At 34.9% G+C, this 18,851-nt stretch overlaps 2 protein-coding genes and 1 long non-coding RNA gene across 4 annotated transcripts in view; 2 read left to right on the forward strand and 1 right to left on the reverse strand.

Annotated features, from left to right (window-relative positions):
* Positions 1–18,851, forward strand: part of LOC149602820 (ATP-binding cassette sub-family C member 1-like) — a 449,544-nt gene that overhangs the window by 349,512 nt on the left and 81,181 nt on the right. The gene's annotated exons all lie outside the window — the stretch shown is intronic.
* The window catches only part of LOC149602836 (uncharacterized), a 49,483-nt gene that overhangs the window by 7,131 nt on the left and 23,501 nt on the right, over positions 1–18,851 (reverse strand). For both annotated transcript variants that reach the window (XM_089860517.1, XM_089860515.1), the window contains exons 3-4: positions 7,269–7,428; positions 2,374–2,683 (exon numbers count right to left, since the gene is read on the reverse strand). In XM_089860517.1, coding sequence (XP_089716643.1) covers positions 2,374–2,683; positions 7,269–7,428 — 470 coding nt within the window. The remainder of the gene's footprint in view (positions 1–2,373; positions 2,684–7,268; positions 7,429–18,851) is intronic.
* Positions 1,977–2,477, forward strand: LOC149602837 (uncharacterized). Its single transcript, XR_016377088.1, has 3 exons — positions 1,977–2,086; positions 2,171–2,252; positions 2,343–2,477. It is a non-coding gene; the product is annotated as an uncharacterized LOC149602837 (long non-coding RNA).

Raw genomic sequence — 18,851 nt, forward strand, 5'->3', positions numbered from 1 at the left:
CGTTTATTTCTTAACATGGTTTTAATTTTACTCTCTCGGTTTAAATACTAGGCATTTAATTTTAATATTAAATTACAAAACGCTCTAAAACACGTCCATCGTAGTTAATTTACACTGTAACTACATAGAAGCGTAAAATTCATGGCGCCAAACATTGCACTGCTCATGCGCGGCCATAAGTGTGAAAAGGTCTATAGCGGTTCTCTTAACCGCGGTTTCCCGAAAATTCATATTATCCGTTACGGCATTTCCCTATACAGCGGTTCTCGTAAAAGCCGAGTACCATTACAGCAGTTCAACCGGAATATGAAAAACGATAGTCGTTTATGATAGTGTAGGTTGAGTCATTTGATCTAGGTCAGGTAAGCTTAAATTTGGTTTTTTGAAACATACTATTAGGTCAGGTAAGTTTAAAGAGGTCAGGTTAAACCCAATAGCATTAGGTCAGGTAAGTTTAAATAGGTCAAGTTAACCCCAATAGTATTAGGTCAGGTAAGTTTTAATAGGTCATGTTAACCCCAATAGTATTAGGTTAGGTTAGATTTAGTTGTATTTGATGTGTAAGGTTAGGTTTAAATGCCCTTGCTAGGTAAGTTTACGTTTGAATGCACTTGATATGTAAGGTTAGGTTTAAGTGCACTTGATAGGTAAGTTTACGTTTGAATGCACTTGATATGTAAGGTTAGGTTTAAGTGCACTTGATAGGTAAGTTTACGTTTGAATGTACTTTATAGGTAAAGTTACGTTTGAATGCCGTTGATATGTAAGGTTAGGCTTGAATTTTCACACTAACAGAGGTAGATTAGGGGAAGTTACGAAAGAGGCCGAATTTCTGGATGGGCAAATGCTTTATAAAAGCGATGGGGGAACTTAGAGCTACTCTTTATTTTTAAGCCCCCCCCCCAAGAATGAGAGAGAATTCGCGAGGATAGCAGGGTAACGATATCGCCACCTAACGGATTGAAAATAGCGTCTGCTTTAGTGTATGATGTACAAGGCTTACTCAGTCAAGAGTCGTTTATAGTTAGAAATGGAACAATTGTCGGGAGGCGCGGACTTTCCCATTATTAAGAAGTTAATAGAACAATTAAAAAATGATCTCAGCTATTTTGTGACTTCCTCTGAGTAGCGTTGGTGGCCCAACTTTTAAGTTTCAAAGCAGGGTAAATACCTTTCCGTTTAACATCCGATTTCTTTGGTGGTATTGTGACGGGGTTTATTAAAGTCAAGCACTGGGTTGAAACTGATTTAAAGCGCGGCAAAGGCTTAGCTATCTTTTCCGGTTTTTCGCTACTTTTTGTCGGTTTTTTTATCTATGTTACAACCTACAGACTTAATTCTCATATTTTGTTTGACCATTAAATAAAAATTACATTGAGTTGATACTGCTTCATAACTTTTAGAGCTGTTAATACTCATAATAGGTCGCGAAGAGTTTTCAAGCTTAACTTCGGAGGCCATTTTCTCAATTTTCCGTGTTACATCCACCAGGTAGAGACCTTAATCTTACTCCGTTGATAGGGGGAGGAATTTTAACCCACCCAGCCGTTCCTCTTCCTCTCTCTCGTAAATAAAATCTTGAAGGAAAGAGGAATGGAGTGGAAACCCCCATACCTATAGCGTTGCCTGTGTATCCCCACCTACGGCACCATAGTCCTCCCAGCATCCTCAGCGGTTAGGTAGGGTCGTACGTCACTCGTACCGGACGAAATTGTAAAGGGCGCTCCCTCTATCTTAAAAATAGAAGCTAGTTCTCATACAAATAAAATGGCGCTACGCGGCAGCACTTAGCAATCGCCTACCGAAGGGTAGGGGCGTGAGCGAGGTACATTGAAAGAGATACGGTGCCACAGGTCGCCCATCGTCATTTCCAATCCATCTCAACTCCCTTATCCCTGATAAAATGCCCCCACAGTGAGCCCTATGGCTCGTTCATAACTTCCCCTAATCCACCTCTGACACTAAGGTATATAAATCGTTGGAGCACAATCGCCTCTTTTCTAACAAAGAATGAGATAAATTAACTCGTGGAAGAGCACAGTTTCTCTTCAGTGTTTCATCAACAGCACAAACGATGCACAATTGAGTAAGAGCATTTCTACCTTGTTTTCACGAAGCTGGGGCTAAGAGATAAAATTATTAAAATTTCTATTGTAATTTTCCGTTTTAGTGCTTTTTTTTGTTTTAAAAATGGACCTGTTCTATTTAAAGATTCGCAAAATTTAACCTTTAGTATAGTGGGTTAGCGCAAGGTTAGTGCACGAAAGGCTACAAGTTCAATTGCAACCCATGAACATATGTTACTAATCATGTTTGTTTAATTCCTGCCACGACAAATCAAGACAGACAAAATTGTGCATTTTCTATACTTACACTGGTGCTACCACATTGGTTGGTAGAGGAGCAAAAGGCGGTGGATATCTACAGATAATGGTTTTGATTTCGTCCTCTTCCAACTCAAGAGAGCGATGAAACCTGACAATGATATTATTGATGAAGAGCCTTGGAGCTTCCTGTTTTGTGCCGCAACCTTTCAAAGGAATGTGTAGTTCGTAATATTTGCTACCATCCCCATAGAAACGACAAGGACTGGATCGATCGTAATCGGCGTAACCGACGCCGCGGAAAGGCTCAGAGAAGTTAAGTTTAACCAACATTTCACCAGACTCACAGGAAAGATATGCTGAAAAGAAAATTTACTATTGATTAGACTAGAAACTTCAAACGCCTAAGCCCGTATTAACTTTAGGCAAATATTTAATGTACTATAAAACAGAATTTGGAGTTGAAATCTACAAACATACAAAAGTCATTTTTCACAGAAGTATACACCCACAAGAACCTATTTTTTAGTAACAAATAACGTGTAATTGAGCCCAGTATTGTCAAAGAACAAATGACCCCGATTTTTTTCTTCAGGCGAGGCAATCATAATGAAATTTGTAGTTTCTGTTAGCCTGCATGTGTAATATTACCAGAGTAACCCAAGAATGAGAAAGTGGCGTCGACGACTGTATTATGAGACAGACATGATATCGTTGTTCGTCAATTCCGTTAATGATATAAAATACTGATTAGAGATGATTAAAATAGAATAATTAAGGTCAGAGTTGAATGTGTTAGTGGTATAAACTAGTAAAACTACAATTATTTTGAATATACAGTGACGATTAGATTGTAACATTCGCATTCATAAGGACTCGCGACGGAGGTAATCTGATAAAGCTCCGCACAGTCATAAGAGGTTGAATCTAAGAGGCATTAATAGACCATTTAAAAAAAATTAAATAAAATTCAAATCTTAAGAATGCCAACATGGAGTTCGATTCATGATATGATTTACACCTTCAGAACGGCAACATAGACCTAGTTTGAGGATAAACAATAACAATGGAATAGTAGTGTGAATAGATATATCATTCATGACGTCAACCCAATCATATGTGTATAAGGCAAAGATATTTCTCGTAAGCTTGAATGAGAATCTAATTCGCCATATTTGTGATGTAAATTCAAAATTATCATAGTTTTGACAGTTTATGGTAATAATGATGCATTTGAGATTAAACTTGGATGTAAAAGATTTTGGCTACGATTCAATGTGTCACATTTTGCTATCTTGAGAATCTTGGATAAATGGCAAGAAATAATGTGTAAGTAGTTATGGTGGAATACAGGAAGGCATGAGAATAAGAATCGCAAACAGCAATGCCATTTTGTTTTCACATAGCTTTTGCCAACCAGATTGCCTGAAATAAACAAGGTAATCCACGGATGGCCAGCAAGTAGTTTTAAATTCAGGCCCGCGAACCTAATCTTTCATTAATTGTTTTGCGGCTTAGTCACAGAAATTTCGAAACTACCGTCTGTAGTGCTACAACCGCTACTTAGTATATATTCTTTGGATTTGGTTACTTTACCCTCTTTATGTATCCCTGATTTTTCCCTCTTTTAAGTCCGAATAATTTGACAATTTGTGCAATCAGATTTAAAAAAGTGGTTGTGTTCCTCATTTCTGTGGTATTAATTGAAACTTTCGGCCCTCGAATTTGGCCCTGTTATACGATTTTATTTGCAATTTCTCGTAAAAAAACTAAAATGTCTGTATTTAAAAAATTCGGCCAAATCTTTACGTCTATTGTAAAATCATTTTCACTTATTTAAAATGGATCACACCTAAGGCGGTAACGGTTTACTTTTCATAAATTTCGTTATCCTCCATGGTAAAATTTTTCAACATAGTCAGGGTTAAATAGTTTTCCGGTGTTACTTTTAAGTGCCTTAACCGAATTTGGAGCATAATTTGCAAATTTAGAATTTAAATCTTTGCCATACAATAAATCACTATGGAGACACTTTCACAAAGATTGTGATCTCTCACGCCAAGTGATTTAAATTTCGGTGATAATAATGCTAAATCTAGTCCCTGAAGACCAAGAAAAGATGTGATCTGGCCGGGCCCATCTTGTCTATAGATCCAACCATAAGAAAATATATAGCTCCCTATAAGTATGAAACGTAGTACATTTTCATACTACAGCATTTGCTCTCAAATTTGGCGCGCTTAGGCTTTTACGCCCCGTGGGAGAAGTTTTGGTACTACGAGTAAAAGGGGGGCGAAACCGCCGCCGCCACCTAAGGTGTCCGCGAAAGGCAGGATGGGCCGGGGAAATATCGCCGCGCCCGTAGAGACACAAGATACTCCTTACCTCGTACCAGTGTAGGCGCTAGCCTCGTTTGTCAAAATCTCGCGCCATCAATTTTGTTATGATAATTTTGACATGCACTTAATCAGTTATAGTTATCATAATAATGTCTAAACCTTTAACTATTTAATTACAATGTAAAATTTAAAATTTTATAAACAAAAATTTCATCTTTTTAACGCAAAAAACTCTTAATAGGTGGCATTAGAACTTTTTACAAATTTCAATGGAATAAAATGCTGTTTACATGGCTTAAATGGAGAGTTTCATACTTATAGGGAGCTATATATTATTTTCTTATGATCCAACCAATTTCAAAGTACTGTTTAAACCGTAGCTTGTGGAATGCGAAGGATGATAATGAAGAAGAGGTGTTGGCATTAAAATAGCAGTAGGTGCCATGACAACATATAGTTTTAAAGTAGTCATTGACGTCAATTCTATAATAACTAAAAAATAAAAGTGTTTCTTAAGGGAATGTGCGTGAGTGGAAATAGAAGGAAGAAATACAAGCTGAATTTTCTTACAGGCTAGGGAAAGTGACAGCTGGGTCATTATTTCTATTTTCGACAAATGTCGCAGCTCACTAGATCTGGCGGATTTTAATGAAACTTTCTTTGTGGGTAGATATACCTAAAAAATGAAGTTATCCAAAGTTACACGTTTCAAATATTATAAATTTTGTTATTTTGAAATTTATCGTTTTTTGCCTAAAATGTGCGGTTTTCCCCACATTTCTTTTGATATCTCGATCGGTAATATTTTAAAAATATAAACATTTGTATCTCTCATCAAAATAAAGTGCCAAGTTGGAATTTGAAACCTATTTCGCGCCATCGCCTCAAACCTTTGATTTAGCAAGCAATTTGGGAGGTATCACTCAACATTTTATTCACGAAAAGGACCACCTTGAAATTCTTTGAACAAATAGGTGTATCATCGTGTAAATGAACCCCTAAAATATATTGTTTGAGAAATCATTTTTTTTTCTATCAAAAATAAATAATTTTTATTTGCCATCGTAAAATTTTAATATCAGTGACTTTAGCTCATTATATTTGACCACTTATCTTTCACTTTTTATGGCTTTGTTTTCAAAGGCACTTATTCTTAATAAACATTTGACGCAATTAGGAAAAAAAATCTAAAAACGCAAAAACTAAATTGGTTATTTTTGATAGAAGAAAATGATTTCTCAAACACCATATTTTAGGGGTTCATTTGCACGATGATACGCCTATTTTTTTAAAGAATTTCAATGTGGTCCGTTTTGTGAATAAAATATTGAGTGACACACCTCTAATTGCTTCCTAAATCAAAGGTTTGAGGCGATTGAGCCAAATAGGTTTGAAATTCTGACTTGGTACTTCATTTTGATGGGAGATACAAATTTTTATATTTTTAAACTATTACCGGTCAAGATATCGAAAGAAATGTGGGAAAAAGACTCAAATTTTAGATATAATACGATAAATTTCAAAATAATATAACTTTCAAATTTATAATATTTGAAACTTATAACTTAGGATAACCTCATTTTACACAAAAAAGTTTCATTAAATCCGCCACTAGTGAGCAGCGATCTTTGTCGAAAATGGAAATAATAACCCAGCTGTAGGGTTGTGGTTATAGGAATATTTTAAAAATTATTTTCTTATTATGTTCTAGGGTGTTTTCTTGTCCTTCTAAAACCCACGAAAAAGCATAATAGGGAAGTCCTGGACCCAGGAAAATTTGTTCCCATCCTTGAGGTAAGTGTTGTTAGAAGTGATAATTAAAAGGTTAGCTTTATTTAAAAATATTAATAAACTTATAAAATACGAGAATTTACGCTTGAATACTAATTGTATCTTTGTTATATAAGCAGATATATATCATCTCTCATAAATATTATGGACTAAATCTGCGTCAAAAGTTGGGCTGAGGAAACATTTTTGTGTCAAATAACTGACCATCGGGGATCGAATTTTTCACGAAATCATTAGATTTTTAATACATTTTGTATCAGATTTTTGTGAAATTCTTACCGGGTTCAGTTATATAAAATGGAGACCCAACCCTAAATCGATAAAAGATTAATGTCATGAAATAATCAAGCTCCTTCGATAGTAAAACTCTCTGATACTATCTGCATTTGGGACATTGGTGCGCTAGCTATTGCTATTTGGAGCGGGCGAAAATTGCGCCATCGATTGAGCATTACAGACCACTCAAAATTGCTGGTACCCATAATTACTTAGAGGGTTTGTTAGAAAACAATGAAAATAACCGTCACGTCATTGATCTCCTCTTTTTCTTGATCAATGTGTGAAATCATAGGTTGAACGCAACCCAAACGGTAAGAACTGCAACCAACTATTATGGAAATATTTCAAAACGATGCTTACGTTCAAAACTTCAAACACACTTCCTCAATACTACTTTCTATCTTGTGAGATATAACTTTGCGTAATCATACACTTCTCATCCCTCATTGTTTCAAGTGTCTTTAAACTTAATTATATCGTATTTCATATATTTATCGTTTCAATAGCAATATGCTAAAACAGTTTAAACTCTTACCTCGGGTTCTGTTCGTTAAAATTTCGCTGCTAAATTCGTCAGCTACGGCCTGTTTAACTACGTTTCCTACGTGAGTGTCGTCCCTCCTGGGTTGAAAGGCTTGAGCCAGTGTTGACTGACTACTGTCCACAGTCTGCACCCCATTTTGTGCTTGAGCTACCTAGAAATATAATTTTTGTTGAAATTTAGTAGAAATAATTGTTAAGAAACCACGATAATTTAATACTCAATATTTTGAAACATGTCAAAACAAAGATTATAAACGAAAAAGCACCTGTAATATAATTTCAGTGCCTGAAGACATTTCCTTTGTTTATAATATTATTAAACTAAAACCATTCACGTTATCAATAAACATACTAAATATTATACTTATATGTGGTAACGGTAAAGTATACAACGAAGGACAAATAAGCACGGAGTTGGGATAAGACATCCAAAATATTTTATATTAGAGAAATTTCAAAATTAAAATTAAAATAAAGAAACGTCATATCATGGACCAGTTTACTAATTTTAAAATAGTATAGTAATTAAGAAATGCACGTCAAATCTCCCTATGTCTTATAAATAAACATATCTATAAGATATATTTATCATGGTTATAATACAATTCCTTGTTTAAAAAATTCTAAACTGTACATTGAAACTTTAATTCAATATTTATAAATAAATATATCCAAATTTTCCGGCGTCAGTACATAACACGAAAATGTCAATCATCTATTATTATTTAGTACACCCATTTACGGTAGTAGTAATTCTGAGATCAGAATGAGAATAGCAGCTTGCCTCTTGTCAATTACAGAGTTATTGAAACGTCATGAGACCAGAAGTACGAAATAAAGACGTAGTTGAAAAATTTGGTTAAAGTTCTTTGGTTTCTAAAAAGTCATTGTTTGAGATGTAAAACTCTCAATTTTTATAGTAGCCCTTAATATGACCTTGCCAAGTTTTGGTATACATTTAAAAATTTAATTATAAACTGCTTCAGTTGAGAGAAAATTCTTGACAATAGCATACCGCAGCCTTGAACTGGGTTTTTGTTAATCGGGTTTTATTTCTATGTTAAAGCTCTACATCTTCGAAGGTTGGCGTATAGTCGTGGTTCTTTATATCGTAATTTGAGAACCAAAATATTAGAGAGAACTAGAAAATTCTCTGACATTCTTATTTCAAAGATTACTCAGTATAGGGTATGAGCAACTGGATGAGCATAAGGGCGTACGACCCTTATAAAAATTTTGAACCTTATTCAGATGACCAGGTCAAACCGTCTGAAACACTAGGTAGCATGATTGTGTGAAAGCCCCATCAAACTGCTGAACCACATTTTTATATAAAGTGTCTGACAATTATAATTTGTTGGTAAAGTTTTTCAAACAACCTCTGCGACTAAAATTACCATGTGATATCATAATTTTCCTATTGAGCCGCCAGCCTGGCTAGATAACGGCCATTGAACAAAAATTATGGTTTTAAAGCCTCTCATAGTACAAATTGGAAGTGGAAAGTCTCGTTAACATCGGAGCAGAGTCGTATGAAAGGCACGTTACTATCATTAAAATTTTTACTCATGCTATAGGCCTATTTCATATTTTTTATTTGAAAGGAAAGGTGGCATTTGAACATATACTTCCTTCGTGATAGTGGTAGCTAATTGATTATAATTGGCCGAAAGAAAAGATGTAAAACTTGACTTGTAGCCCCAAGGTATATAAATATAAATGAGAGAAACAACTTTTATTTTGGAAGATTTTTACCCAAAAACATTACTTCCACTTTCGAATAAAAATAAAAACTTTCCTACAAGTTATTACCAAGTTGGGAAACCAAAACAAACCTCTCAGAGTCGAGACGCGATTAAGAGGTTTTTATTAAATAATTTAATAAGTATAATTGATATTAATTATTTTACTCGTCATTAATTTACCTTGATTCTACTTAAGTCTTTTTAAGAAAATTTACTCCTAAAATCATTTTAAACATGGCTATTGTTCACGTTTGAATTCTATATGCCTCTTAAACAATTTTGGTAAATTTAGGGTATATAAGGCGATTGATGCCCAGTAAGCGATAAGAAAATTGCGTGAACCTTTGGTGGAAGCCCTGCCTTGGAAGGTTAGACGTTTTTCGTAACCCTAGCTGATCGCCGCGAACATCTTAACCATAACGACGATAATAGAGTAGAAGCATATATTGTTCACTGCGAACGCGGTCCGGATATAACATATACGTTTGCTCCGATTTTCAAACAAGGAACACAGAGAAGGACAGACAGACGCACAGACGCGTCCATTGTAATACCTCTCCCTGACCTCATCGTCACTTCGATAGGTAAAAAGCATTCTATGTGTAAGATAAGCATATTGGAGAAGTAAAGATCAGTGGCTGCTATGCGTTGAGGAATGAGCTACTGCTACAAAATACCTTTAGCAATATAGGCAAAGACAAATTCTCGTATAACCGATACAATAGCAACCACAACACACTTGATGATCTATAGTGTTTCGTAGTGGTTCGATTTTAAAATGGTAATTTTTCCCCAATACTTTCAATGAACTATACTTCATAAACCAGTTGTTTCCTTTCCCTTAAACAATAGCTGGCAATCCATTTAAAGCTAAAATAATTTGATGGTAATTAGGTCATGCATTTTGCTACGGTTTTAAAGTCCAAAATATGAGAAAACAGAACAAAGCCAGTATATTATAGAAAGTGAGCAACCAGGGTCATTTGATTTAAAGCGCATTTTACAAGAATTTGCTAAGAAAAAACACGCCAAATAAGGACCTATACTGGATATTTCACAATCTTAAATGAATAATTTTTCTCTAATAGAACAGATATGGAACCAGCTAACGCTAAGGATGTATCGCAAGCATGAATATCTAAGAAATGATCAGTGACAACGCACCCTAGCGAGAATTAGGATGCGAACCGGAATAGTGTTTCATTTTTGGAAATGGAACGTAAATAACGGGGGGGGGTCTCAAAAAGTATTAAAAGCAGTCTTTATTTCCAATTGATACTTTTTAGGACTTTGTCTTCTTTATGAACCACCGCATTCGTTGATTTAGCAAACTAAACAATGTTTAGCGCGTACTACGGTACAACCTTAGCCTTAGTTTCTTCCGTTAATTAATCATGTTTCAAGGTTAGGAATACTATGAATTTATAAGTAACACAAAGGTTACGCTAAGCCTCTCATAGCAGACGACTTCTACAGCAGATCCCGTATATTAGTACGAAATCTAAATTATAGGTGGCGTTAAGAATCTAGCTCATTTCCGTTTTTGATCAGCAAATTTCAGGAGGGGGAGTTAAAAGCGGAGGGTTTATCAACGAATGTTTTTTAGAGAGAATAATGCTAATTCTATCGAAGCGAACCGCATGGAACAGACCGCTAAAATAAATCAAATTATTTTTTCCGAATATTCTTATATTTGATTTGTTAAGCTACTTTTCAAAAGCTATTTCACTAGATCACGTAATGGCAGACTTGCAGACGTGGATTTTGGCTGTTAATTTACATTATGTCGCAATTACGACCTATTTAAGAGTGCGGGAAACTATAAACCTCAAGAGTCAACAAATATATACGAATGACTTACGAGGCTACCTCCTACCTTCTCTACTTTTTGAAGACCTGTTCTCTCAAGGCTACGAAGTACCGAAAACGCGAAGGAAATGTCACCCACTAAAGGGTTAAGGCGTTGCCCATTCAAATGTCTCTATAATCCCATACTTAAGAAAAACCTCATCTCATTTGGTTCAGAGTTCAAGCTAAATTGTGAGCTGAATAACTTTTAAATTAAAATTTTATGGATAAATGTAACATTTTGACATTATATAGGCCTACTACAGTACAGTTAAATATCATATATTTTATAAGCTCGAGTCCGTTCTTACCAAAATTTACTGTTATGCCTAATGGCGATAAGCAATTTTTCTCCGTGTGATAATGTAATGTTCAAACGGAGTATTTCTTTCACGAATCGATCGTTCGTTGGTTTACTATGGATACACGGAAAACAAGTGTGTTATAAGAATGGTTAAGAAAAGAATCTCAATCAGCTTCGAATTCATGTACGTAATGAGAGAAAAGGGTAAATCGCGGGGCTCACTTTCCTTTTCGAGGCGACTGTCAATAATAATTTTAGTGGGAATAAAGCCACGTTTACACGAGACATGTTGAAATCGTTTTGAACCTTTTTGTAATGGTCAAAATGAAACAATTAACTGTTAGATTTATATTTAAACATGAGTTACGCCTTCCCAAAACGTCTCAATTCGGTTTCAAAGTGGTGTATGTAACCTAACCCTAGTGAAGGCAGTGTTTCTTTATACGTCACATCCCTTAGAAATCTGAAAATCCTCCAAGATGTTTGGTTGATGGATTTGGATTTTATGGAAAATTATATTGGGAAATTGGTTAATGCGTTGCCTACGTTAATCAAGGCCTGTGCGCGGCTCCGATTTTCATTTTTATTTTGGCAATTTACGTTGCCAAATTCTCTCACCTGAGGCGCTATTAGGTGGACCTAAATAATTTGAAATGTTCATTTTCCCGGCGCTTGGAATTTGAAATGTTCATTTTCTCACGCTTATAATTTTAAATACTCATTTTCGCGGGCGCTTCGGTCCAGCTATCAATGAAATCTCGCGGTAAAATAGGGAGAAAATAAGAAGTCGCGTTTCTTAAAAGTCGCCCCCTTCGAAGCCACAGCGCACAGGCCTTGATTAACGTAGGCAACGGTTAATGTAATGGTTTATTTACGCTTTCTATGATAGTTCTGAATTTCTACGACTTAAGGAAAGAAAAAATATTGTATGGCTCCATATAGTATCGTGGCCACCTTATCGTGCGAGTATTGAATGGTGAAGTTTATGTGGTACTCTACATAGGTTTAGAACTATTGGAAGGCACTATATAGGCTTGGCGCATTGTAGGGTTCTGTACCACCTAATCACATTGGACACGAAACGGAATATTGCAAAATATTTTTGTCCTTCTAGTCTACCATATGGCGGAAGTTTTTGAGGATGAAATCCAAATAATTTTCCAATAATCGAGAAAATATTCGTTTTTATTTGAAAATAACCTTTTTCTATATTTCCTAGGTACAATGCTAATTTACCTGAACTAAATAAGCAATGTGACAGGTGTCTGCATTCACTTTCGAGTTTTACACGAGGCTCTATCGCGTTTTATAGTTGTAAACACGGGAAACAATAAACCTATATAGCAATTAGTCAACATATATTTCTGACGTTTACCCCAAAAGTAGGTTAATAAAGCTAAAATAATGAGGGGTAAACAAACGTGGAAGTGAAAAACGCTAATAATGATAGAAAAAGTTCGATGACTGATTAAATACATCATCCATAGAATTCTCCGCTTAATGAGTTGGGTGACGCATTTGTCGCTTCTCTGAACAATCATTTCGTTGTATAAAGGAATATGAATTGTTTTCCTGAATATTAATTTTTATATTATTTTAACAGGATGGAAGATAATTTTTTTTTAACAATTTTGCTATCGAATTTGCTATTTGGGTGACAAAGTTTTTTTTACTTGTTTTACAATTTAAAAATAACAGTTAAAAAAAATCGAAAACGGTTGTCAGGAAAATTAAAAAGTGCTAATTCATGTAAAAACCCTTTAAAATAACGATGAAGTTATGATCCTTATTTCTTCTAGGTTGTGCAAAATAAACAAGATAAATGTTTCACACACATAACGGTTTTAAGGGCTAGTGTAATCAAAATTAGAAGAAATTTAAAGTATTACCAGAAGGGAATAAGAGAGAAGGGACACACTTTATATCTCCATAATGCTTTATACTCGTAACAACAGTCTTACCAACCTCAAGTCAACTACCCTTCACTGATTGGCTATCTAACTTCTGTCGTAGCTGTGACGTTAGATAAGAAGGTGACGTCTCGGTTGACGTATAAAAAGTAGTTTTGTTTACAACTTTACATTGAAGGAGATAAACATGTTGATAAACGAAATCAAGCTGTGCAATTAATTTAGATGCACGGGAATTGAAAAGATACCAAAATCAGATAATTTGAAGGTAATAAATAGATGGAAACTAATTATTCTGAATTAATATTAAAAAATAAAAATTATTTTCAATAAAATACATACTTGAGGTTATAATTACACAAGAACGAAACATCGACAGCCCTAAGCCTTTGGAGAATGAAAATCTAGCAGACAAATAGGCCGCCTGAGGCTGATACCGCGGAGAACTTAAAGAACTATATTTGCAGTAAATTGGTTAAAAGCTGTGTACTTGCGCAAAGTTTTCGCGGTTTTCTTGAGGTTGGTCGGACTTTCGTTACCATAGCAGGCTCTAATGTCTCCCTTCTCTCTTATTCCCTTCTGGTATTACTTTAGTATTTAAATGAACATACCTCCTTGATTCAGAATACATATTACTGATAACACTATATTTTATTTTAAACCTGATTAAAACTCGTTTTTGGAATGTATTCACAAAATATTTTAGTAATTACTATGGAAGTTGATATTAGCTGAGTGCTAATGAAGGCAAAGCTTAAGAAGCAAAGCTAGATATTTTGTGACTTAGCTAAGAGATTTAGCATTGAACTTTATTTAAAGAGCAAGTTTAGCTTTCGTAAAAGCCACGGTCGAAATCAATCATGCGCTTCCCTGATAGAAGTCACCTTAATGACGTCATAAGGTTGTTTCCCAAAATAATTCCGACTCTGTGAGGGGTTATTTTTTTTAATGTAGGACATAATACATCCTGCACATAACCCACAGGATTGCATTGTGAAACATCAACAAAATATCTAACGTTAAATTACATTAATACATAACCCTTCATATTTCGCCAATGACACGTAAATCAAAGGTGATGGGGATTCAATTTAATCTAACCTAAGAAAAACTTTATTTAGCCTTGTCTAACCCAATCCAACATGACTGCCATTGAAAATTTTAACACAAATATTGCTTCATATTTGTGAATGTTCTTCATTATATACGCTAATCACTCATAAATGTAATTTAAAATTTGTATTCCACTTGAAATTAATGAGAGTGAACGACTAAATTAAAAATAAGTGGGGGATTTTGTACAGAGAGTGGTTGGATATTTTACTTTCTCTATGATGGAGGGTAATGGTCTGGGAATTTTGTCTAGAACGTGGGAGGATTTTGAACTTTTTCTGTAATGGGGGATTATGACCGGGGGTCTTTTTTCTTGAAGGTATTTTGTCCGTATACCAATTTTTTTATTCGTATTAAAAAAGCAAAAGAATATCTTTAACCAATTTAGCTTTCGGTAGACAAGCTAATACTCTTATCGTACCCATATATTTCAATGGTCTGAGCTAACTTCCGTTGAAATAAGTACATCCGTGTTCTTACAATTTGTTAAAATTCAGTAAATAGACCATTCCATTAATTACTCATAGAGAAACAAACAAACCAACGGGAGGCCGCCATCTTAGGTTATTTCCCTCGAGTAAAGAGTCCACGCCAGACGGAGCCCGAGTTCACTGCACTCGGGAGACTAGCAGAATTACACTGCCCCTAGCGGTGCTCTTTGACGCAAGAAAGCGGCCCCGCCCCTGTGGTCTTTGCTTAACTTCTAAAATTATTGGAATGCTCTATAACCTCAGTTTCTCTAAAATTTTTATTGCAATTAATCTAGTATAAATATAGAAGGACTATATAAAAGTGCTAAATCGTCGAAACCAGGAGCCGTTCGTACTAAAATGGCAGTGGTGGGAAAAATCAAATATTCGAACAGTTGCCGCCCCGATAAAAATTAGAGGGTCTCCGTTTTTCCAAAGCTAGGAGCCGTTTAAAATTCCGTGTGATAGAGCTTTTTGTATTTACAAAATCACTAATGATGATTAAGACTTGGTCTAGAATTAATTACATTTTCTGTAAAAGGAAATTATTCGTTTCAAAAAAGTCTACGCTGAAGAACTTCCCCCACGGCCAAACGGCGAGACACTCTAGTAAAGAGTTTCGTAAAAATCGCCCATGCTCCAACAAATTTCTACAGAAAAAACCATTGACGTTCCCAACAATGCATTTCGCGGAATGCCTAGTCTAATTTCAGATCTAGTCACTAGGTGGTAGGTTTACCGTCAACCTTCTAGATATAAAGGTATTTTGTTTTAATATACCCTTAATGGGCTAAAGGAGTATAAATTTTTTTTACTAAAGTTATATAGCAATACATATTTAAAAATTAAATATTACCAGTTTTAGGTACTTCAGATGGAATTAACTATATTAGCAGAAATATTGGTTGATTGGCAAATGGAAATCTAATTATGCGGCTTAGTATTTTCATATTTTGATTTAATGTACGATGTCCCTTAAATTTTGAAGCAATATTTGTACATTAAGACAAGTGGTTTGTTTTGAATCTTTTCAAAAAACCCTATCAAAGCTGTATTTCCATTTGTTAGTTCTGTTGTATTATATAATAGTGTTTCTCAGACTTCACAACAAGAAACCCTGATTTAACCACAACTACCCATACAAGGAAATAGCAAGGGAAAAACTAAAAAAGTAGGTCAGAGCACCATCCTTTCTCACGTTCAGTAAAAAGAGTGACCTCCTATTTTCGTGTAATGTTAACGAACCCCAATTGTATATAACGAGATCAAAGCCGACTAATAAAATCACCACAGTCTCACAACGTTATATTGAATAAAATAACTACAGGGCTCAAGCACCATCCAATAAATATCACCAACGAAAAGATAAAGTTGGCGATAAATTTTTCATAGCTGTGCCCTTAGATATAATGATACGTGTTTTCTGAATATAGTTGGAAACGCTCCAGTGGCTTCAAAAAGTTTTCTCGCAATCGGTGGTTAATGGATGACATTTTCTGTATTGTGTACAGTAAATTACTTTCATCCTACTGGTCGAGATTCTCTTGGACGTTAGATTATTTTTTATATTGCCAAGTAAGCAAGGTACACCATTAAAGTAGGTCATGAAATTCAACGGGATCCTTACATTAGCCAAGGGGCTAATAACACTCAGATTCTAAGTGCACCTATTAAGAGTCACGTAGCATTGTCAAGGGAAAAGATTTTAAAGATTTGACGTAAATTTTTAGTACAAGCGAGTGACTGGCCCCTCACTCGCAGCTTGAAGGTAGATGTAAACTAAGACTATTTTAGAAAAAGTTTACACTTGTTGAATAGCAACAATTGTCCATGGAAAATACTATACGTTTAGTTGATTAAAATAACTGTAAGTTAGAGTGAATTAAACGAGGGGTCGGTCATTCATGAAATCCCGTACGCTACCCGTGAAATCCAATTTAAGAAATCCAAAATCAAGGCTGATTTCGAAATCAAATAAAAAATCCGAAACCAGCAACGAAATCATAAACTCAGTAAAGAAATCACAAAATCAGTAAAACAAAATCGTGAAATGCATTACTAAATTCACGAAATCCAAAATCAAAAGAAATTACTAAATCCGACGAAATCATGGGGAAAATCTCAAAATCCGAAAAAATCACGTGAAAAACCTCAAAATCCAAAGAAATCAAGGGAAATATCGCAAAATCCAAAGAAATCACGGTAAAAATAACAAAATCTGACAAAATGACGGGGAAAATCTCAAAATTCGATGAAATCCATTGGATTTTATCGAATTCTGAAATCAAACAAAATCCTACGAGATCAAACGAAATCCGAAGAAATCAAATTGGATTTCGAAATCCCGTACACTTTTTCCAAAACGTCCGACCCCTCGGAATTAAATCTGGCTTGATATCCTAATTTGATAAAACTTCTCAACGATAATGAAATAAAATGATTATCAATTATCAACCTAATTTAGATGTAACGACGACCTTCGGATCTAAATTTTTATTTTAAAAAAACAAATATAAATAAAACTACATTAATATGCGGACAAACGAGACGAAATTGCTCATTGGAATGCACTTATAGAAAATTGTGTCACTTCAATTAGGAGTTAAAATTACCCCATATTTTTAATTAGCGATAGGAGTGAGACATGCTTTTCCAAACAAAACGTTTTTGTCTCATGTAAACGAGGGAGAAACTTCACAGGATCGTAATCTATGCTGCGTGACGCGGTAATTTATATAATAACCACCCAAAGACTGAAATTTTAAAAATAGATTAAGAGTCTGACACACAACAGGTGGATGGTTTTTGGTGTCAATCCCCTTGTAAATTCCAAACTATAGGGAAAGTAAAAGTATTCGGGTAAAAGAAAAAGAAATGAAAACTTCCTAATTTTAAACAAGCCGAGGGGTTAGTCACTTGAATAATCAGGTGTACAAAACCGCAGAAATCGATTACTTGATTTCTAGAATTCTTAGAAAATCATCTGTAAATTCATTCATTTTGTGGGTAATCAAAGGTAATCAAAAATCTCCGATAATCACTTAAAATCACGTGAAATCTTGAGAAAATCATAAATAATCACATGATTTACTAGGAATCTTATGTAATCACACATTTAGTGAAATAATTACATGTGATCAATCGAGGAATACGAAAATCCAAAGTAAAAATCGGGATAAGTTGAAATAGAAATAATCACTATAATCACTGCATTCATCGTAATTCACGAAGAATCCAATGGTCATCATGACATTCACCAAAAAATCAGTCGAATTCATTGGAATTCAAACAGAAATCACAAGCAATCTGCGACAATAACGGGAAATCAGAGTAATCACGGAAATCAAGGAATTCATCTAGTAATCAACGGAACTCACATAAAGATTTAGAAATCAGAAATCAGGTGAACAAAATTTTCGCGAATGTCTAGCCCCTCGAAAGAAGCTTTGAAAAGGAAAACTCAATCGCGGTAGGCGTGTTTTTCGTCTTTGATGATGGGTATCTCCTTTCTTGACTGTATCACCAGGTCGTAGACATGAAAATATAGTATTGTCATCGGAAATTCGTATGTGTGAAAAGTGTCGAATGGATCGGATATGTGGAAGTGGGTCAAAACTATTCTACAATATCTCACCGTAACTTTAAAACGAAATTTACTAAACATAATGGTAGGTTACGGATAATTAGAGATCGTTTTTATCTCTGGGTTTTTTTCCTGAATAATTGAACCACATGTCGTAACTTCTCCTTCGCGTTATATTATTTGTTAATTATATGTGAATAAAAAAACATCGCAACTAGCTCAACTTGAGATTTAAATAACAAGTAATGTTTTAATGTTAAAAATATAATTAAACTACATGATGAAATTAGACTGAATAAAAGGTTTGATTTGGGTAGCGAACTACCCCGAGTAACAGCTAAAAAAAGAGTGAAGCAAAAATACCCTCCACACGAAGAGATTCCTGCCCCTTATTTACACAATAACTTCAAAAAAAAACTCACTTTCATTGGACAAGCCCAAAGGTCAGGTGAGCAAACACTTTCCCTTAAGGGGAAAGCCTCGAGCCAGAGGAACTCTCTCTCGACAAACATGCTTACAAAAATATAGCATGACCGGCCGGTGACCCGCTGCACCTGTATTACGGGGGTCATTCAGAAATTTCCTAACCCAAGGCCTTGTCC

Source organism: Phalangium opilio, unplaced genomic scaffold, assembly GCF_054372755.1.
Source record: "Phalangium opilio isolate 3A_F unplaced genomic scaffold, DU_Popi_V2 ptg000352l_1, whole genome shotgun sequence".
In the NCBI taxonomy this organism is placed as follows: Eukaryota; Metazoa; Arthropoda; class Arachnida; order Opiliones; family Phalangiidae; genus Phalangium; species Phalangium opilio.